This window comes from Nestor notabilis, unplaced genomic scaffold (genome assembly GCF_000696875.1).
Source record: "Nestor notabilis isolate BGI_N333 unplaced genomic scaffold, ASM69687v1 scaffold3279, whole genome shotgun sequence".
Classification (NCBI taxonomy): Eukaryota; Metazoa; Chordata; class Aves; order Psittaciformes; family Psittacidae; genus Nestor; species Nestor notabilis.
In genome coordinates this window covers 26835-49493 of record NW_009942166.1, presented here as the reverse complement: position 1 = coordinate 49493, position 22659 = coordinate 26835, and the positions used below count along the sequence as shown (strand labels likewise).

The following is a 22659-nucleotide window of genomic DNA, read 5'->3' as shown; positions in this document are numbered from 1 at the left end:
CAAAACCCCTCAAATATTTAAATATTTAATTAATTTGTGATTCAGCTGTAAGAGCAGCTGAAAAAAATACCAGGCTCTGCAAAACAATTACATCCACTTGCCACTCTGCAGCCCCCTGCAGAGGGCTCTGGTCCGGTTACATCCAGTTACCACTCTGGAGCCCTCTGGTCACTAGCAACCTCACCACTGCAGTCGTATTTAGGTCTTATCAGCTTAACCTGTCTATATTCTCTCGCTTTGGAGCATGGGCTCCAAAGCCTTTAAAGGCATAAAAATAAGTACTGCTTGTTTCTCACTGAGAACATACTTGGCTGAAGGTGAGGGTGAATACAAAGGAAGTGCTAGAAGGTGCCCTTTTCACAGTGACTTTATTAATTTCCTACACAAACTCCAATAGTGAGCCCTGCTATATACAGAAAGCAACTAAAATTGAAGTTACAATTTTTGGCCAAACCCCTAAATGGATAAAGGCAGATATTTCAGTGGTGCTGCATTTTGGAAACTGGCCGTAACTGCCTGCTAAGGAGGAGGCCACCATTAGGAGACTTGAAATATGCCAAACAGACTTGAAACTGGGCATTTGCCTAAATTTTCCTCAAGGTCCCGTTCAGACAGTATCAGCTGAACCGAAGCAAAGGCAATAACCATTAGTCCTTTAGCAGTACCAAATCACAGCTCTGGAAACCAGCACAGAAATTCACAGAGCAACTGCTTTCATTTCTCTTATTAACTAGTACAGCAATTTATTCTTGTGAATAACGAACCTTAACACCAGTCCTTTATAAACATGTCCCAAAACAGTCACAATTTACCTCTAGCTGTACCACAGCAGATGCTGATAAATGGGCCATGTTGCCAAAGGATGTGTAAAAATTCAACTAGTTTGGGTTCTTTACAGTAAATACTACCTAGCTGCCTATATTAATTGAGAGAGTGAGTACATTATATACAGAGATTAGACCATGTCATATTTACAGCCCCAGTGTCCCCAGCGAGAGAAACTGCTCAGCTGTTACTGTCAGTGCCTTCTTCAAACAGGAACCCTGCTGACAGGATGATGAATTCAGAACATCGTTGCCAATTAATGATTTGTAGGCAGAAGGGATTTCAATAGTTCCCATATGTTTGTGAGGGTAACTCGGATTTACATTACCTCTAATAAGAGAGTATAGTCCGCTCTGTCCAGACGTGACACTAGAGTTTAGAAAATGTCATCTTTGCAGGACAAATTTTAATAAACAAAGCCAGGCTTTTCTGGGTTGAAAGTGTTTCCCAAAGCATGGTCATTAATAACCTTCTTATGCTTAAGCAAAAGGAAGCAGGGAGACCGCTTGCAAGACCGCTTGCAGCCAAGTGATTTACAAACCAAAGGTCAGAGGTTATTTAGGTTCTTGTCAAAGCTACACTGAAGAGTGCCAAGATCATCATTATGTCTTTATAAGCACGTCCCAAAACAGTCACAATTTACCTCTAGCTGTTCCACAGAGTGGAACAGAAAATGCAGAGCGCATTTCCTAAACACCAGTCAGGCCAGTGGCAAAAGGCATCTACAAGCACATAGAACCTTTCTTGGTGTTACTTATACTGCTTGTGGGTTGCAAGATTTAAGTTCACTGTCCTATAAAAAAAAAAAGAAAAAGAAAAGATCTCATCCTTATGAATATAACAATACTCAAACAAGAAAGCACTTTACTCACAGAGTTTCAGCATGAATTCCACACATGCCAAGTGCAGACCTCCTGAATGGCCTAAGGCTGAACGTCTCCTATGGACGGAGCATCTCCTCAGAGCCAACCAGCAGGAAACACTTGGCACGATGACCTGAGTTAAACATCAGGACATCCAAATGGGGCCCTCAAACAGACTTTGCTGTAGGCAAAAGTGTCCCAGTGTCCCATTGATTTGGTGATGGAATTTAGGGCTTTCCTACAAATGAGAATTATGGGCTTTAACAGCTCTAGACCAATTAAATTACCTAATAAACTCCTGCAAAGAGTGCAGGAGGTGAAGTATAAGAGCATTTTTAGCCATAACGAAGCATATCCTTGCTGATCTATCTGACCCATACCCCCCATCTGACAATATGGACTTCCTCAGCTTGGGCTAATGTTGATCTTGGCTCCCTCTCATGCAGTATCAAACATCAAGTCTGATTCTTCTCCCCCTTCCACATGGAAGAAATATCTTTATTAACACACGAAAAGCAAAACCAAGTCAGGTTTTGTTGTATAGACTACACGTGCAGAAAAAGACTACCCTGGTTAAAAAGCACACTCCACGTGCTGTTTACTAGATGTTTCTCCAAAACCAAAGTTACCTTTATTTTCTCTCCAAGAAAACTCTCCCTTGAAAAGACTTGAACTTCTTAGGCACAGTGTGTGACCAAGTATAAAAGGATCAAGGCCAGTCTGCTTTGGATACGTACTGATCTAGTCTTTGTACCAACACTACAAACATAAATAACAAGTATCTGGAGTGAGACGAAGAGAAAATCCAACACCAACTTTGGCTGGAGCAGAATCCCTCTGACTTCCCCACAGGTTATCTACTACTAAGTGGCTGAAGTGCAGGTAGTTAAGATGGGAAGATGGGACTCATGACCAACATATAATAATTTTGCAAAAAGCAAACTGCAGTGAAATGTTGGTTTGTTTCCCAGCCCCCCCCACCCCCCACCCCTTTTTAATGTCTAAATCGGTTTTAAGCTACCTGTTACGTATTTACAACAGAGGGGCAAATTTTATAAACAAGCACGTAATACAGTAAACCATAAAATGAGATTATACACTCCTCAAGTATGTTGCAATTTAAAAGTATACTTTTTTAGGTCTTAAGCTTCAGACACCTAGATCTCTTGTGAAAAGCCCCTGATGATTCAGGATACCAGCATTACTGACCAGCAATTCAGGAACCTCAGCCAGCTACTTGTGTGGAAATTTCAGCACATATGAAAGCATTTTATTGGTAGGGCTTTAGGTTTAACTCTAAACAGCTGAGCAGCTTCATATTAAACTGCTTACCAGAGAGGAAAATCAATCAACTCACCACATCAAATCCTCACTCCCCCCCATAGAGTTATAAAGAGAGAAAAACATACCCGTTTAAATACAAAAACAAAATGCATCTTGCATAGGGAGATTAACTTCAAACATTCCCTACTACAGTCCAGAAAAAAGAAATCAAGCTTCTAAAATTCATAAGGAAACCCCAATACTGAGGAGGGAAAAAAAAAAAAAAGGTACAGCCTTAAATAACAGCTAAAATTGCAATCGCCTCATGGACTCAGCAGTACAGTGCTCCAAGGATAATAGTGGTGTGCCAGATTCTCCTTGTCCACAGCCCTGTAAGCACCAGAAACACCCATACACAAGTGCCAAGTCTCACTACGTCCAGCCAAGGCCTCTTTCTTCATGATGTCACAGTCATTCAAAGGACCTCAGCGGAAGTGAGAACCCGACCCACCATTGTCAACTCAAACAGGCATGAAGGACAAGGAAGAGACGAAAGCTGAGACTGCGCATCAGCTCAGCAGCCTCAACACAGCACCCTCTCTGCAAACCCTTACCTTGGCAGGTATTGTTCTTCTCCTCATACCCTGCCTTGCACAAGCACTTCCCGATGGGCACCAGCCATTCCCCCTCCGCACTGCAGTGCATCTTTGGCGCCTCATCGGTCACTGAGTGGTTGACGCAGACGCCCGACACCTCTAGCAGCTGTGAGGAATCCGCTCCTGTGATGGTGTCAGGAAAGCGGGCCAGGTTGCGGATCACCGATGGACATTTCTTGTAGTACACGCGCACGGAGACCAGGGCAATGCAGGCACCCACATCCTGGAAAGCGAGGTAAAATCCCTTTTTCGTTAAGGGCCCAACATCTCTCACCTCTGTGTTTAGCTTCATAACTCTGTCACCAAGATCTAACTCTGTAAAGCTCTCATCAGCAGCGATGGTGTCAATCTTGATGTACTGGTTTTCTTTGATGTTCCTCCCATCTTCATCATCTGATTCAAAGTAATACATGTTAAAAGTCTCTTTGCAAGTCCCAAGTCCTCCTGGAAGGCTGTTACAGTCCCGCAGGGTGAATTTGAGCTCTATGAAGATGCGGGATGCCCCTTCATTAGAGATCCAGCTGGTCAGAAGCCAGTTGTTCTGGTTCTGTTCCATTACCTTGCATACTTGGTATGTGTGTATCGGAGCGTAGTTTTCATCCACCTCACCAATTTCTTCCCACTGTATAAAAGGGAAAAGTATTACTGTTTTTAAATGTTACAGCTCCCACAAAATCTTAGCTAATCCCATCTAAGAGTACCTTGGGCTTCAGAGGCTCAGAACAACTTTTAGGGTGAAAAATAAAAGTTAAATGGCAGTTTTCTATACTGGGGGCTCAATACATTCCTGATAAAGTCAGATAAAAGACCCTTTAGAAATATAAAAGGATGCTGGTTAAAACTTTTTCTTTCGGATATTTCAGATGTGGGAAAACATACTGCTGGGTTTGCCCACTAACACTTTGTTAGGGAACAAAACAAAGGCAGATGGGGCCCTGAGTTGGCCTTTTCCAATGCATCCATATAGGAGAGGAAAAAAAAAACCCAACTAAAATCACTATTTACAGTGTGTCTGTCCCTGCTTCCCCAGGCTGCGTTCTACTACATCCTTAAATCACTGCTGAACACAATGAGAACAACCACATTTCTCCAAACTATTCTCCCCTACCAAACAGCCTTCCAGAAAATGGGCAGAATGATATATGAAATAAATAGGCCTTTGCTCTCCCCAAGTGTGTTAGTCAGAGGAGTTCCTGCTCATGCAAGAAGATTACTTCCAATAAAGGTTACAAGGATCTGCAAATCTTGAGCTGTTTGTGAGCTACACAGGTTTTTAAGCAGAGCTCCAGATAAATTCTCACAGCTGTTTGTGGGAATTGTAGCAACTGGCTTTTTCATTCAATTTGGCCATGCTCTGAAGTAATCACTTGGAAGAAATGTTTTTTCCTGATCTAGCACACCACAGTCAGTAGCACCACAATAGTGCCTACAATAGAGACACAACATTATTTCCTCTCTGCTTTTGACAACTGTAGCATCACATTAAAGAGATTAAATTAACCCATGTAAGTACAGCAAAGAATTGGGAGATTCTGTGATGGTTTCAGTTTTGTTTCCTTCTACTCTGACCTGTTCATCTGCAAGGGCTTAATTTCCAAAGGCTCTTCCGTGCTCTGCTCAACATCGCTGCCTGCATCAAGTCACAGCACAGAGAAAATGCACAGAGCATAAATTAAAGGTGCTCCAGTACAAGGTAATAGCTATATTCCACAATGCATATCTTCTAAGGCTGAAGGCCAATTTTTGTCATTGGAAATACAGCCTGAGATTAAGTTGAGAGCCTTCTCAACCTAGATGCCATTACTGCAAAGCTGATGAGGAACACCCTCAGAGTCAGCATAATGAAGGTTTCTAAGGGAAATGCTGTTCTTAAAATTTAAATTAAAATGGCAGCAACAAGTGGAATGAAAACATAAGCTGATACTACAGTCCAAAAAGAGTCATAAATACTGCCAGCAGAAGAGTCTTTTCTCTCCTCCCTGACTTGAGATGTGAAAAGTGGAGACTCCTGCAATTTCAGCAAGACACATCTGCCATGATGTGAAGTTCACATGCACCACCAGTCTTCCAAGTGAGGAACCTAACCTGATGACATTTTTGTCATGCTAAGCAGTATCTTCATTTCTAAACCTTTTTTATGTCCCTGGGCTTAAACAGGCCATGACCCTACTATGATTAACATGTACTTGTCAATTCTCCTTTCCTGGTAGTGCCACAGAGTTAGCTGGAGATATGCCTGCAGCAAAAGCTAGGCAGGTCTGTGCAGGATTCATTCTCTTTACTTTGAGGAGAGGCAATTAACAATTATAAAGAGAAGAGCCACTGAGAAAACACACAGGAAGAATACGCAAGATAGCACAAATCGGCAGCCAGATTCTCTATATTCCCATAAATGGAGTGGTTTTAGACACATGAAATTAAAAAGCAGAAAAGCACCATTCTTCAAGTACTGTGATTAAGTGGTAAATGTGCTGTGTATACACTTCCAAGTGATTTAACATGACACTTTATAAATGTGAAGTCTTTTTTTTTATTACAGCAGCAATTCTCCATTTGATGAAGATATGCCCGATATAGCCTATAACGTTAATGACTTTATACCTTTGTTTTTTTCTGGCTGAAGGTCAGGGGATCACCCGAAAAAAATCACACCCATAAACCAGCATGTATCAAGAAGTGTCAACCTCCAGCAGGAGGCGGTGAGGGCTGGAAATTGCTTAGACCAGTTTTAGCAAGTGGGAATGTGTACAGATAGCCACAAGGTACATAGCGTAACTCCACAGATGCTCCCTAAACGTTATAGAATCATAGAATGGTTTGGGTTGGAAAGGACCTTAAGATCATTTAGTTCCAACCCCGCTGCCATGGGCAGGGACGCCTCACCCTAGACCATGTTGCCCAAGACTCTGTCCAACCTGGCCCTGAACACTGCCAGGGATGGAACAGGGATGTGTATTTCTTTCAGAGAACTGACATTAGCAGTGACAGTGATCTTGTAGTAACATCATTAGAGATCTTACTTGAAGGCATATCTAAAAACATCACTTTTTTTTTTTAACACTTGCCAGATCATTTATCAAAGACCCAACCATCATGCTTTCCGGAGTTATGAAGTAAAGCCTATTTCCATCACTGCTCCACAAGTTCTGTTAGTGGGAGTGAGTATAAGAAAGCTCATTTGTTCAGACACTAAATCCAGTAAATCTAATAGTTGCTTTCACACAGTGAGAGCACTAAATACTGTGAAAAGGAAGGCCCAAGCATCAATACATCAGCTGAGCTAGAGCTTAATCTCATCTGCAAGAAATGGCACAGAACCTGACATCTCAGGCTTCAGGATGTGCTGCTTTTCCAGCACTGAACCCCAGATCAGAGCAAGTCCTGCCATCACCACCTGCCATAAACCTAAAGCAATCACCAGAAAGCAAAAGGAAAGGGAGGTGCTAATGAGCTAACACACCTTATCTCTGTATAATCCTCATGGGAAAGCCAACCAGATTTTATCAGAGCAGCCACTGTTGTGCAAAATCTCTGCTCTGTCATTTAATCTTCTCTCCCATCTGCATGTAGGAGTGCACTATTTCTTTCTCTTCAGCTAGGTCTGCCTCTCTCAAAGACTGCAGGCAGATCGCCACCCTTCTGCTTTTACATCCCTCCATGACAAGAGGAGAGGGTTAAGAGCCCTCACACCTCTGCCTGGTCCCAGCTTCCCAATCACTATAGATCCCTGACAAGTTTTTCCAACCAAAGGAATACAAACCAGAGGATAAAATGCAGCACCTTATGGTTACTGAAAAAGAAGACTCACCACATTAAAGAAACAACATCTAGAGGAAAATATTGGCATAAAAAAAATTAAGTACAACTGAAAAATTGTGTAATATTATAATTCCTCTCTACAGAACATATTTGAGATATAAATCAACCCCATCTGCAGGATTAGAACAAAAATGCAACCATTAATTTGGTGCTAAATGTTTTCTCTATGCCTTTAATAGCCCTAAGAAGGAAAACACAAATGCATTTCAATGGTCTGATGTTAAATCATTTATAGGAGACCTATTTTTGAATCAGAAATTTCCAGTACAGTACCGCTGGCAAGTTAACAGAAGCTAAAGACTGTACTCTGCACCATCAATGGGAAGCATGCGATTCATGAAGGCTGTCTGCCTATAGAAGGGGCAAAGATATCTCGCATCTAACTAAAAACGTAAGAGCTAAAAAGCATTCAGTGGAGCAGCCTTGGGTTAAAGGCACAATTTCAGAACACATTCACCAGCTGTCTGCTACTCAGGCTTGTTTCTAATCTCTGAGATTCCAGGACTGCAATTTGCTACCACAGCACAGCAAAAGGCTGCTGCCCCAAAAACAAACACTGACAGCAGGGATGAAAATTTCAGAGCTGTTGTTTATTTGGTTTCAAAGATATTTTTGCAAGAATTTTTGTTACTGGTGTTCAGTAACTCACTCTCTTTTGCAGCCACTTAAGGTGGTATGGAAATTTCTAGCCTTTTTCATAATTTCACACATCCTAGCACTGCTGAAAAAGAAATCAAGCATTCAGCAAAATCCTAGGAGTTTTAAGAGGGGAAAAGGAGCTTAAAAGCATTAAGCAAAGGGGTTCCTCAGACTTACCTGGAACTTTCCAAGTGGGACTCTCTACTTCCCAGAACTCGCAACCTGCAAGTACCTATTTCATAGGCTCTGTGGGTACCAGAAGCCTCATCTTCTTCCATTTAATTTTCCACCCCACCACATGGAGCTCTACAACATATGCAGGTTAATTTAGCTCTCTGCCAGCAAAAAAAAGATGTAAAATTGGAAAAAGATTTATGCATTTTCACTTTTGTTTTGGAGAAAGGTAAGACTGGCAGATCTTGAATCCCAGGTTTTGAATGTGTGGAAGCATCTGAGCTAGAATCATAAAATAGCTACGGTTAGAAGGGACCTTAAAGACCAACTAGTTCCCTGTAGTGCTGGGATTGTCCTGACCCACATGCAGGACCTTGCATTTGGTTCTCGTTGAACTTCATGAGGTTTGTACTGTCCCATCTCTCAAGCATGTCAAGGTTCCTCTGGATCCCATCCCTTCCCTCCAGCATGACAACTGCACCAACAGAGATTGGTGTCATCAGCAAACTTGCTGAGGGTGCACTCAATCCCACTATCCATGCTGCTGACAAAGATGTTAAAAAGCACTGGTCCCAACACCGACCCCTGAGGAACACCACTTGTCACCAGTCTCCACTTGGACATAAAGCTGGTGACAACTCTTTGAGTGTGACCATCCAGCCAGTTCCACATCCACCGGGTGGTCCATCCATCAAACCCATGCCTCCCCAGCTTAGAGACAAGGATGTTGTTCAGGACAGCATCAGACACCTTGCACAAGTCTAGGTAGATGACCTCAGTCACTCTTCCCTTATCCACCAATGGGCCATCACTATGGCACCACCCTAAAAGACCACCAAATTTGTTAGGCATGATTTGCCCTTACTGAAGCCATGCTGGCAGTCACTAATCACCCCCTTATTGTCCATGTGCCTTAGCATAGTTTCCAGAAGGATCTGCTCCATGATCTTGCCAGGCACCAATGTGAGATTGACCATCCTTGTCGCTCCCTTTTTGGGTCTTCCCTTTTTCCCCTTTTTAGAAATGGGAATTTCTATTTCCCCTTTTCCAGTTAGCAGGAACTTCACCAGACTGCCATGACTTCTCAAATATGACAGATAATGGCTTGGCAACTTCATCTACCAAGTTCCGTCAGGACTCACAGATGCATCTCATCAGGTCCCATGGACTTGTGCACCTTCAGATGATCTTGAACCTGATATTCTCCAACAGTAGGTGCTTCTGCATTCTCCCAGGCCCTGCCTTTGCCTTGGGCAGTGTGGCTGGAGCTCTTGCCGGTGAAGACCAAGGCAAAAATGCAATTAAGTACTTTTGCCTTCTCCATGTCCCAGGTGACCAGGCCTTCCAGAGGGGGCCCATATTTTCCCTTGCCTGTCTTTTATCCCTGACATACCTATAGAAGTTTTCCTTGTTGCCCCTAATGTCCTTGGCCAGACCGAGTTGTGTCAGGGCTTTCGCTTTCCTAACCCAATTCCTGGCTGCTCTGACTATTTCTTTGTATTCTTCCCAGGCTACCTGTTCTTGATTCCACCCTCTGTGGGCCTCCTTTTTATGCTGGAGTTTGTCCAGAAGCTCCTTGTTAATCCACACAGGCCTCCTGGTGGTTTTGCCTGACTTCCTCTTTGTTGGGATGTATCATTCCTGAGCTTGGAGGAGGCAATTCTTGAATATTACACAGCTTGCTTGGGCCCCTCTTCCCTACAGGGCTTTATTCCACAGTGTTCCACCAAGCAGATGCCTCAAGAGGCCAAAGTCCACTCTCCCGAAGACTGGGATAGCAAGCTTGCTGTTCACCCTCCTTGCCATCCTCAGGATCTCAAACTTCACCATTTCATGGTCACTGCAGCCAAGGCTGCTCTCCAACTTTATATTCCCCACCAGCCCCTCCCTGGGGTTAGAACAAGGTCCAGCATAGCCCCCCTCCTCATTTGCTTCTGCTATTGCTTGGACAAGGAAGTTATCAATGCATTCCAGGAATCTCCAGGCTTGTACCCTGCTGTGTTGACCCTCCAACACATACCAGGGTGGTTGAAGTCCCCCATGAGGACCAGGGCTTGTGAATGTGAGGCCATGCCTATCTGTCTATAGAGGACCTCACCCTCTCTTTCTACCTGGTTGGGTGGCCCGTAGCAGATCTGCACCATAATGTTCCCTATCCCCATCCTCCCTTTAATCCTGACCCACAAACTCTCAGTCAGCTTCTCATCCATGCCCTGGCAGAGCTCTGTGCTCAGCAGCTGGTCACTGACATAGAGGGTGACCCCCTCCTCATCTCCCCAGGTTGTCTTTCCTGAACAGCCTGCATCCTTCCATTCCATTACTCCAGTTGTAGCAGGTGTCTCACCATGTCTCTGTGATGCAAATGAGCTAGTAGCCCTTCAAGTGTACGCACACTTCTAACTCCTCTTGCTTGTTTCCCATGCTACATGCATTGGCATAGAGGTATTTCAGTTGGGCCCCTGATGATCCTGGGCTATTGGCAGGAGTGGCTGTAAGTCCTTTGTGCTGCATATCAGGTGCTCCCTTGCTGATCATAGAATCAACTAGGCTGGAAAAGACCTTTAAGTTCATCAAGTCCAACCACTATCCCAGACTGGGGATCCCCCATCAGTTTCTAGGCATCTCCTGCTGGCATCGGCGTTGGACTGGTAGGAGCTAGATCGATTGAGGTTCCCTTCCCCTAGCAACTCTTAGTTTAAAGCTTACTTAAAGATACTCCATATGCTTTGCCTACAGACAAAGAAGGGTTATTTCACCCCCAGATTCTGCTGTCGATCACAGAAGAAGCACACAGTTGCACAGAGGAATGCATTGCATAGGGCTATGCAATCCCTATGCCAAGTTAAAAGAGGAGACCTGCTGCCCTTCCAGAAGGGCAGACCATCCTGGCATTCAACTCTGTGCTATTTATCCTGCCTTTCATCCTGGTAATATTCAGGCAGTCACTTCGATTTCCTTTTATGCAGTTGATGTTAAGACCTGGCTGCCAATCAATAGCCTCCAGCTCAGCTCCCATACACATTCCCTCCCGCTCCTCAACTTTGTCTCCCAGCCTGCTCCTTCCCTCCCTTTGCTGCTTTCCTCCCATCATAAAACACAAAACTTGGGTGTCTGGGTTTTTTTTAGCTGCCTGCCAGCTTTCCACCTGCTATCATATCACAAAGTAGAAGCAAATAAGAAGCAGGCTTTCCTCTGCGCAGCTTCAGTGACTTCAACGAGGTCACGTAAGGCTAAATCTCTAGTGAAAGCCAGGCAGAGCACTACACATCTTTTTTTTTCTGCACTGTGGAAGGTTTTGCAGGGCTATGATAGCTGTAAAATCAGGCTAACTGTGTCACCATCTTACCTGTTGTAAACACGACCTACAGACACACCAGTCCCAAAATTCAACCACTTCAAAGTATGCCACCAATATTGCCAGTTTCATCAACATGCTCTGCAATGCATGCATTGCTCATATTTCCAGCTCTGGAGCCGTATGATTAAACAAGAGTCTTTGCTTTTGCTGGGGATGTTTCAGTCTTTTGCTTGCTCAAAGAACACAAAATATAAAGTACCTTATTTGTATTAACCTTAGTTGTAGCCCCCTCTAAGGTATGCCGACCCCAGGATTGGCAGGAGCAAAACAGTTCTGTTTTGAACAATGGCATTGGCAAGAAGTATATGTGTAACCTATATGACCTATTGATTGTGGAAATGTCCACCAGCACCTGATGGAGCACATGGGAGGCCAGGTCTCCTCTCACAGCAAGGGACAATGATCCAAACCATTCTCAAGCAGAAGAAAAATGCAGCAACAACGTTGCAAGTCTGCAAGCCTGCTCTTCCCAATGGAGCAGGACTGTGAGGAGCAGAGCAGAGACATGGCAAGCAGCTCAAGATCTACAGCATAAATGGTGCCCAATACATGTCACCTCCAGACATAACAGAAGGCAAAATTGCTTTGTCCAGCTTTCTTCCACCACTGCCAGGTCACTGGACCCTGTTTTAAACAGAGCTCTTAGGCAACCATTTTTAGGTATTTGCACCAGTGTTATAACTCAGGCTTCAGGTTCAAATTCTCCTTCGGGCCAGGATGCTCCCTCACTGGGACAGCCCTACAGCATTCCCCCTCCTGCCCTGCACCAACCAGACAGTGGAAGGAAACTACCAACCACAGCTGAGACGTCTTCCAGTAAATCACAAATTTGAAATAAAAATAACCAGGAAACCAAAGCAATTAATGTACTTGGATCAAGTTAGGAAAGAATGGAAGGGGCCAAAAAAAGAAATAATAAATCAGGGAAACACTGGTTTTGACAGCCTCCCAAACCATGTGTTTACCATCTTTCCTTCCTGAATATAAACAACATAGAGGGCAGGAAGCGGAAAAAAGGAAAAAAGAAAAATTATGAGAAAACTGTCCTAGAGAAACCCAAACTAGTTCTTTCAATCTTAAATACACTTCACTTTTTTTTATTTCAGCTACCAACAACAACAAAAACTCACTACTTGTATAAACTTTTCCAATACCAAGAACCACTTTTATAATGCAAAAAGTAAAGATTCCTACAGAACCTCAGCTTGGTTTTTTGGGGGTTTGAAGCTCACTTCAAGGGCAGAAGCCAGTGTCAAAAGGGAACTGCAGTGAGTTCAATACAAACAATATTCAGCCCAGTGTTTACTAAAACCTTTAAGTACCAGAAGCAGTTGTAACTGCCTGGGATCTTACCATTTCCATACATCTGCTACTCCCTCCACCCCAGGTCAAGTCTCATTTGGATGGCAATTTTACAACCGAGACATTTATACATACAGACATATATTCCTACTGACAGCAGTTACTAATCAAGCAAAAAACATAATGGATAACAGACACAGAGGATAGAAAGGATCTGATTAATCTCCCTACTCAAGCAGAAATCTGGTCTAATGAAATTAATTTTAGAAGCTGAGTTTCCAATGAAGGAACTTAACATTTCCTGGTTGTTTGGCACACTCCCCTCCATTTCTCCAACTAGGAAAATAAATAAAAGCAAATAAGAATACCACAACTTTGGGGCCTACACTTCTCATTTTACTACTGGATTGTAGTTTTCTGCTGCTTCTTACAATGTGTCAGCTTAAATGACACAGTTTCTGCCCACTAAGCTGCACAATCCAGTTAACATACAGCCTCAGAATATCCTGAAGTTAATCACCTAAAGTAAATATGAGTTTCTCCTCACTCATTGAAGATTTCCCAGCCAGAAGCTAACGATCAGTTTTCACAAACTAAAAAAATGTAAGTGGAAGAAGTAAATTGTAAAGAGGTATAAACTGGAAGTTTAAAGCATCTTTTTGAGACATGCCCCATCTGACTAGTGAACTTTTTTCTCCACCTCTGTATTAACCAAACACTCACATATCCCTGCTATCCCACAGGCAAATCTTGCCAAGCAGAAAGCAAAGGCAATTCCACTACCCTCCCCCCAAAACCCATGAAAACTTAAATCCTCACTTCGGCAACATTAAAGGAACAGCCAAACATGTGCTTCTGAACAACTTTTTTTAACATGTGGGCAAGCAAAGGTATGCAGAGGAGAAAAAAGGGCTTTGCTACCTATTAAAGGCTACTCACCACTGCATCAAGATTTAACGAGGCTCAATTTCACTTGATGCCAAGGTTTTATATGCTGCTTTGCACTGTGACTGAGGGCAGAAGAGGGATTAGCCAAAATGGGGGAATGATTAAAGTGTCATCTCCACTATAAAACAGAACTACACTGGAAATGAGCTGGGTGAATGTTCACTGCACCATCAATCTCCATCCAAACTCTTGCTGCCAATTGCACTCTCCAATACTCAGAACAACTCACTGTCAACAATCAGCTTAAAAGATAAAATAAATAATTAAAATTTTAGAAGTGAGAACTTAAGTATTTGGGTTTATTCTTCTATATATTATAGTGCTTTGGATCTTTTTGATTCCTCTTGGGTCAAGCTTCCAAGGTCCTGTGCACAATCAGGACCGGTAGAATTCCCTCTTCCTGCACAAAGTAATGACAAGTACAGTTCTCACACAGCTACGCTGGTCAGAGCTAAGGCAAAGCACAAAACAGGACAGACCCATGCAGACACTCTAAGACCAAGTATGACTGCTCCTCTCAAGAACTGATAGATGTGAAGACATATCAGTCACCTAGAGTCACACTGAGAATGTCATCATCATCAATTTGTATTGTTTAAACGTTTGGATCTGCTGCTCAAATGATTTTTCAGTATTCTTCCATATTTGCAATATGCATGCAAAGTTTGCCACCACGCCTTCTATTTCTACAGCAGGCTGTGCAGGGAAATTCTCAGTAAAACTCCCTTAGTCTAATATAATGCAAAGGCTTTGACAATTACCTGGATTGCTCTGCACTACTGACAAGAAACAATGCAGATTTCTGTAAAGTGAGATAGCATCTCAAAACACAAGCAGTAATTTGCTAAACCAAGTGCCACCCAAGCAAGCCTGTAAAACAGAAGAGCAATTAAGCCCTTAAAATTATTTGCAGCACATGCTTATGATGAAATATATTATCTGTTCAGAGACCTGCATGGTTCAAACTGTTGAAAACTGAAGAAACACCAGGACAAAGTCACCTAGACTTTTCAGTGCAGCACTCCAAGACACAGTGGGAAAAATAAAATAAAATAAAATAAAAAAAAGAAAGAAAATGGCACAGAAGTTTTGCTCAGACTTTGATCATTTACATGATCAATGAAAGATGTCAGGACCAGAATCCAAATGGAAAAAGAACCCAGCTGGAGGTTAGCACAACTGAAATGAGAAAGAGCATCAGCCCCTCTCCAGCATGCCTAATCAGGGGCTGCTCTGACTCCTTGCCAGAACAAAGCAATGTGTTATATGCAATCCCATCTCCACAATTGTATGTCTTTTTTAAATTTTTTTGTAAGGTTTGAAATTCTCTGTACATCTGAATTAAAACATCCATTTCAAACCCCAGTCCAGCAATTGAGGGTAAGACAATGGAGGTAAGCATGAAAGAGGCAACGAAGAAACACAACACCATTAAATCATTTTTCAATGCTTAATGTAACACTCATTGCATAACAATTTAATGTAAGTCATAACAAACAGTGTTGACACCACACAGTTTAACAGTGGAAGACTGACAGAGACAGATTTTCTGAAGGACTGACAGTATAACATACATTTAAGGTTTATAACCAAATTCTTGGATTTTCAAAGCTTTTGGGATACTGTTCACGCTACTCATCATCTGATGATACCTATAGGTTCACAGAATAATTTTTGAAAGCAGGAAGAGAGGAAGCTTTCCTTGTTATTTTTATGTTGTCCTAATATTTAAATGAATCAAAATTTATTTGGGGCTTCTGTTTAGTACAACTGAAATACACAAAGAATTTAGCTTATTTTTAATAAGCACATAACAGTGAAAACTTGTGAAAACTAAACTAAATCCTTACTCTTTATTGTTGTCATTGGCTATCTATAATTTCCTGAAAGCAATGAAACTTTTTTTAAGAGTTTCCAGTAAAAAAGAAAGAATACTTGATCAAAAAGTGCATTTAATGAATATAAAGCAGATTAAACTTCTTTGTTTTCTAGTATTTCAGGCACAGTGATACAACTATCCATGCGCTGTGCTAGCAAAGCCTAACCTCTCACACATATACCAAATTTGACTAGATTACAGACAGCCCATACATTATATAAGATCATCCAGCAAATGCATTATTTTGCCCCTGCTCCCTGGTCTGTAATCTACCCAAAGCTTTTCATAGAGATAATATTACATTCCTGGCTTAGGCCTTGACAACTGCACCCATAAATCAATTTTAAATCTTGCATTAATCATCATTCTGTAATCAGTAGCTATTCAGCACAAATTTACATCTCATTTCTGTTGGCCAAACAGCCACATTAGAGCTTTGAAGCTTATTCAGGCTTAAATGATTATATTCCCCTAATAAACACTGACGTCCTCTCAGTCCAGCTGCCGTGAGCTGCATTAATGACATGCCACAGCAGCAGGGGCCATCTGAAGTCAGCCTTGCACAATGCCACAAGCAGCAGCCCCCACGCCAAACAGATTTTTTTCATTTCCAAACACTCAGATGAAGAAATTAGAAGGCTGCTCTGCCTGTGCAGACCCTCTTAGGGAAACTGGCACGCACAGCATGCTCGTACAACATGCAATTTATTGCACCTCCTCCTAACAGCTCCATTTGCCACCTCTTGAATACATGAGGTTACCAGTAAGAAAACCGAAACCGAGATTTTCTGATTCCCTACATGCTGAGCACCTTACAACTGTCACCAAAAACAAAGCAAGCTGTTGAAACTGAACCCTGTAGAAAATCCACTTTTTCCGTTTGTCAGACAGCTGTGACTTTGTTCACAACACCACCAAACTGAACTTTGGCATCCTCTTCTTTGATCATGTCAGAATGAGGCATTACATTTTTAATATCCAACTACAATTTTTTCCTGTTTTTTTGAGTTGCTCTCACTGCTTTGTGTGACAAACACTATCACACAGGACTATAGTAAGCAGCTAAAACATGACCAGTTCAGGGCAGATTTTGCATGTTCTTGCCTGCAATCCCTATAGTGAAGCAATCTATCCTGATTGAACAAAGAATAATTATTTAATTAAAGATCCTCAGCAGGATTACATTATTAAGCCAGCATAAAAAGCCTCACATTGATTGTATATTCACTTTCAGTTAAGGTCTGAATCAGTATTCCAAAAACTAAAAATGAATGAAGAGAATGCGTTCATTATGACTGTTGTTAAGTACTTACCCAGTATAGGTAATAAATTATACATGTGGGTGCTTGTTATGCTTATTCCACAACATAATGAAACTTTCAGTTACTTTTTATTCAATGGGATTTAATTCCCACCATGCCAGGTTTATATTACTACTTCAATACGGCACCAGAATTACAAAGATGTGACCTGTTGGACAGAGATGCAACCTGGACCTCAATATTTCTTTAAATCTGGAATTAAAGAAACATAGATGCACTCATTTGTTTATGATGGATGTCCTATATCCTACCCATCTCAGAAAAGTTACATTTCTAGAGAGGCTACAATACTTCATCAGCTCTTTTTCCTCACCTGCAACTCCACACTCTTTTCTGGCATCTGACAACCACTGAAGAACCCATTGAACATCAACATGCCACGGCTAGGAAGGCAAATACAATTGTGTGCTACTTAATGAGCTGTCCGCAGTGCAAAAATAATGCTGCTTCAGCAAGCAACTGAGGTAATGCAAAGTCTAAGAAAGCTGCTTCAGTTTTCAGAAAAAGCTGAAAAAAAAAAAAAAAATCACAAATTATTTACCTAGAGGTAAACCACGCATTAACTTCATAATAATACTGTCCCACCTACATGAAAACTTCTATTCTTAGATTGCTTTTCATCTAACCACCAAAGATCCACAAATTGAAATCAGACACCTTTGAAGATAACCTAGTTATTGTAAGGGGGTATGAACAACTAACCACAGGGAGAACTTGCCACAGGAGCAGGACCTCTCACTTGACCTTGTTGAACTTCATGAGGTTTGTACTGTCCCATCTCTCTAGCATGTCAAGATCCCTCTGGATCCCATCCCTTCCCTCCAGCATGTCAACTGCACCACACAGCTTGGTGTCATCAGCAGACTTGCTGAGGGTGCACTCAATCCCACTGTCCATGTCACCGACAAAGATGTTAAATAGCACTGGTCCCAACACCGACCCCTGAGGAACACCACTTGTCACCAGTCTGCATTTGGACACAGAGCTGTTGACCACAACTCTGAGTATGACATCCAGTCAATTCTTTTTCCACTGACTGGTCCATCCAGTTTAGAGACAAGGATGTTGTCAGGACAGCATCAAATGCCTTGCACAAGTCTAGGTAGATGTCATCCGTCACTCTTCCCTTATCCACCACCACTGTGATGTCTCGGTTTTGTGCACCTTATGTACATAATGTAGCAAACTGCAGCAACAGTATTTTACTGCTAGGCAAGACAATCCTCATCTGTGGCCTGAATTTCTGGTAAAAACAAGTTTTATATAAGCTTCAGGACTTCCCCAGAGGAAAGGCACTACTCAGCACAGAAACTATTCTAGGCCTTACACTCACTATACAAAATGGACTGATCGACTTTTTCACACAAACATGAAATTACAAACCCAGCTTCATCATTATTTAGCACTTGAACCTGAAATTAATCCCCTCTCAATCTTTGTCTCTGCAGCTTCAGACTCTTTCAGTGAAACTGGATGCATGTTTCACAAAATGTTGAAGATGGGAAGGAAAAGGATGCACAAATGCACTTTAAAAAATAAAAGTACAATTCTCAGAGGAAGAACTAATTATCAGAGGAAACAGCATTTTACAGGTTATGTGGTTAAATGACATCATTCTTACCAAAACACATACCCACTGTAAGTTAGCTGAAGAAGTGGCACTGTGTTGAAAGGTTGCCCCCATAGTGCACAACAAAGCTTTCTAATAATGAGTGCTCTCATCCATAAATTACCATGCACAAAGGACCTTAAAACAGCAAGCAGTGAAAGAAATTTCATACTAAATAAAGGAGTAGGCCATTTAGGGAAAGGATACAAAAACTATTGTTGCATCTCCATAGCTTCCCTTCACCTTGGGTGCCAGTGACTTAGGACCAGACCCAAAGAACTCTACCAACTCATACACACAAAAAAGGAATCTTTACACTTGTGTGGACTGAAGCAGTCAGAGACAGGACATCCAAGCACACAAGTGATTTCAGCGCAGTCTTCTCTGCTCAGGGATGCAGAGCCCTGAGACACTGCAAGGTATCTGGCTTTGCAGGCATGAAGCCTTTGCTTGCATTAAAGCTGATGCTGAGCCAGAATTGAATTCTACCTTTCCTAAGGCTTTAGGAGGCTCTAGAGCTGTATCTTCCTCTGTAACAAGAGCCTGCCTTCCCACCAGAAATTATGCACATGGTGCACATCCATCCCCCACGGACTCCCCCTTGCCAAAAATCCAAGCACTCAAGTAAACTGACAGCGGAGACCAGCACAGTCCTAGCACACAGTTTGAGGCCATAGATACATCTGGCACTGTAACACAACTCCTACCACAGCATCCAACTGTTTCTCCCTTCTCTTCTACCTGGCTTCTATCACAAAGATGATTTTCTTCTCCTTGTGATCCATTTACCTCACAGAACAAATAAATAGATAACACAACACTTTACTAAGACTGCTTCCAGAAAGCCACTTCCACTTCAAATGGCAACAACTTTAGCTAGGACATATTGTAAAGATACCAGAAAAGAGAGTCCACAGCCACTCAACAGATCAAAAACCTACTTTACAGCACAAAAATCTGTAAAGAAAAAGAAAAAAATAGTGAAGAAAGGGCAGGGTGGTTGGAACTAGATGATCTTAAGGTCCTTTCCAACCCAAACCATTCTATGATTCTATGAAAAGGCTGGGATGTGGCTAACTTGCTTGTGGCCTCTATTTGCCTGAAATGGGGATGTGGGGAGGAAAAAGACAGAGATGATTCTGTGACTAGTACACGCCTGTAAAGTTCACAAGAGGAGGTATAGCAAGATTCATTGACCGAGAACTGAAGGTTGACCAGTTCAAGCTGGAAGATTAGTTTTTCTTATAACAAGGACAGCTATTAGCACAAACTACAAAGCGATATGGTAGACCCACCATAACAGGCTAAACCAAAGAAGAAATCCCTCTCCAGAAGATGCACTGAAGGTCAAATCAAGGTTACAGACCTGCTGCAAGGACCTCTGAAAAAGTTTATATGCTGTCTGTACCACAGGAGATTCAACTACATAATATTAACAGACCCACTGGCCTTAAACCCTATGAAGCTACACCACCATTACCTTCAATCCAAATCACAAATCTACTGTTTTTAAATAAGAACTAGCAAATACTAGAATATCCTGCTTTTTCCCAATTGTTTTACTCCACTGGAAAAGAAACTCAATAAGAAATAGTATGTCTAGAATGTTAATGATTTGCAATTAACATATTTGAACAACAGGGAGTTGCCCAACTTTCTTTATATTATTTTGATTATTTACATATTAACTGTAAAACTAGTTCAGTTTTCAGATTTAAAACTGTGCAGAACAGAGAAGAAAGGAAATTTGCCAGGTAAAGCTTTGGTCACAGCACTGTTTGTGAAAGTATTTTTTTCACTCCGTTTTCTTTTTATTGCTTTATTTTTGAACAGACAAAATACAGGTTAGGAAGAAAGGGGACAGTCTGCTTTAAAGACATCAAGACTCTGCTAACTTAGGCTCATTCCCAGTTCAAGAAAAAACAGGACACCTATGGCACTAGCACCCATTTTGGGTCTTAGTGGCTTTTTATCCTTCATCTATGGGAACACTATGTGGTCTCCCAGCAGGGACAGATGCACCAAGGGAATTCATCTGGGAAAAGCCCCTCACATGCAAAAAAGCTTGCAGATTTTGGTTTCTGCCAAAGGCCCTCTGCAACAGCTGCAGAGATGCACAGGGACTTTGCATATCCAGCTTCAGCAAGGTCAGCCTCTGCAAACTGCAGTGCCGAGGGAAACACCCCAGTTTACCACTGAAGAACTAATCCTGCACGCAGTAGCTCTGCACTCAAAAACAGTAGGGAAGAGGGAAGTCCAACAGGTTTACCTGGACTAGTGACATCAAACCAAAAAGCTTTGCAAGCACCAAGGAAGGGCTGCTTTACATTCCCTGCTTTCTCTCCAACACCTTCACAGCAAAAGGCTTTTGCAAATATTATACAGGCACCATCATAACCAAATCCCCTGGGGGCTAAAGACATTTGCCAGGTCAGTACATTTATAGGGCTCTGAGAAACAGGCTCTGCCAGACTTAGTTACTATGACTCCTAAAGACACAGATAGCTCCCGTCTTATCTGTAATGCTTGTCCACATTAAGACTACCCCTCTGCATTAAATACACCAGACTCTGAATAAGTAGCACTTTGAAACTGAATATACAAGGCTTGGGAAGCTGAGCTTACAGCCTGTGTAATCAGCACAGATATTCAATTATCATTAAAATTAATAAGTAGGACAACAACCAAATCCCCTGATGGATTTTGATTATCTCAGTCTGGGTATTTATCAGAATTACTCTGGCACACTGAGTCACTGGGCTCTGGTTGATGGGTACAAGTCACTTCTTAGCCCATTGCAGTTTCCTCTGCACGGTTAGGATTGTGACATCCAACATCAGAAAGAGACAGGTATGACACAAGGAGAAGGAGACAGATATCTGAAACTGTGCAAAAAGGTTTGATTTGGTCTGAAATCTATTTTTTAGTGAACTATTCATTTTGTTCCTGTTCAGCAGCTGTACTCTCTCGCTGTAATTCTGTGGCAGAGCAACTGCAGCCACTACTTTTTGCAGGGAGGCACTGACCCACAATCACCTACTCATCACCTAACACCATGTACTAATGACTGCAACTCATTTATTTTCTGATCATCTGACAAGACATCTACAGTGGCTGATATAACTAGTAATTGGATTGTAAAACTTAATCATTTCTAAAGTGGATTTTCCTAGCACTAGAACTGAAATCATCAGGACTTTGTTCAACTATTGTATTAATATCCATATTTTTCAGAATGTAGAATTAACACCAGAATTCACAGACACATAAAAAGCATACATGCTACCAATTGAAGTTAACTACACAGGAACATTTAGTTATTCACTTAAACCACGACACCTTTACTGTTGACTGAACCAGGAGCAAGCAATGATGAGCAAGACAGCATACAGAGCAGAAGTTATTTTGATGGCCCTCAACTTCAAGTGACAAACTTCAGGAATAACCCCTAAGCTCCCGCAGGAAACCAGGAGAATCACACCAGTGTTGTAACTAGAGTTTGCAGGGTGAATATGCAAAGACAACTCCCCTTACACACACACACTCACACACAAATAAAAAAATTTGACGTACCAATGAAAAACATCATAGAATGGTTTGGGTTGGAAAGGACCTTAAGATCATCTAGTTCCACCCCCCTGCCATGGGCAGGGACACCTTCCACTAGACCAGATTGCCCAAGGTCCTGTCCAATCTGGCTTTGAACACTGCCAGGGATCGGGCATTCACAACTTCCTTGGGCAACCAGCTGCCAGCAAAGGCAGAAGGTGCTAGTTTTTCTAACCAGATGGAAGAAAGCAGTAAGTCTAAGTCCTCCTTTTCAGAAACAGACAGGTTACCCACCCCACTTGGTATCTGCTTGGTACAGCTGGTTCTTATGGATATCATCTCAGCCGGACTGCTCCCTGTGAGCAGAACATCTGCATCACAGAGAAACTCAAATACTTAGAGTAGCCATTAATTCTGGAAGATCACTTTCAATAAGTAGATATTTCAATTACG

General features: G+C 42.0%; 1 protein-coding gene across 1 annotated transcript in view; it reads right to left on the bottom strand.

Annotated features, from left to right (window-relative positions):
• Window positions 1-3435: 3435 nt before the first annotated feature.
• Window positions 3436-22659, bottom strand: part of LOC104410945 (ephrin type-A receptor 5-like) — a 31621-nt gene continuing 12397 nt past the window's right edge. The window contains exon 2 of the mRNA XM_010021248.1: window positions 3436-4229. Within this exon, the coding sequence (XP_010019550.1) occupies window positions 3468-4229 (762 nt within the window). The 3' untranslated portion in view covers window positions 3436-3467. The remainder of the gene's footprint in view (window positions 4230-22659) is intronic.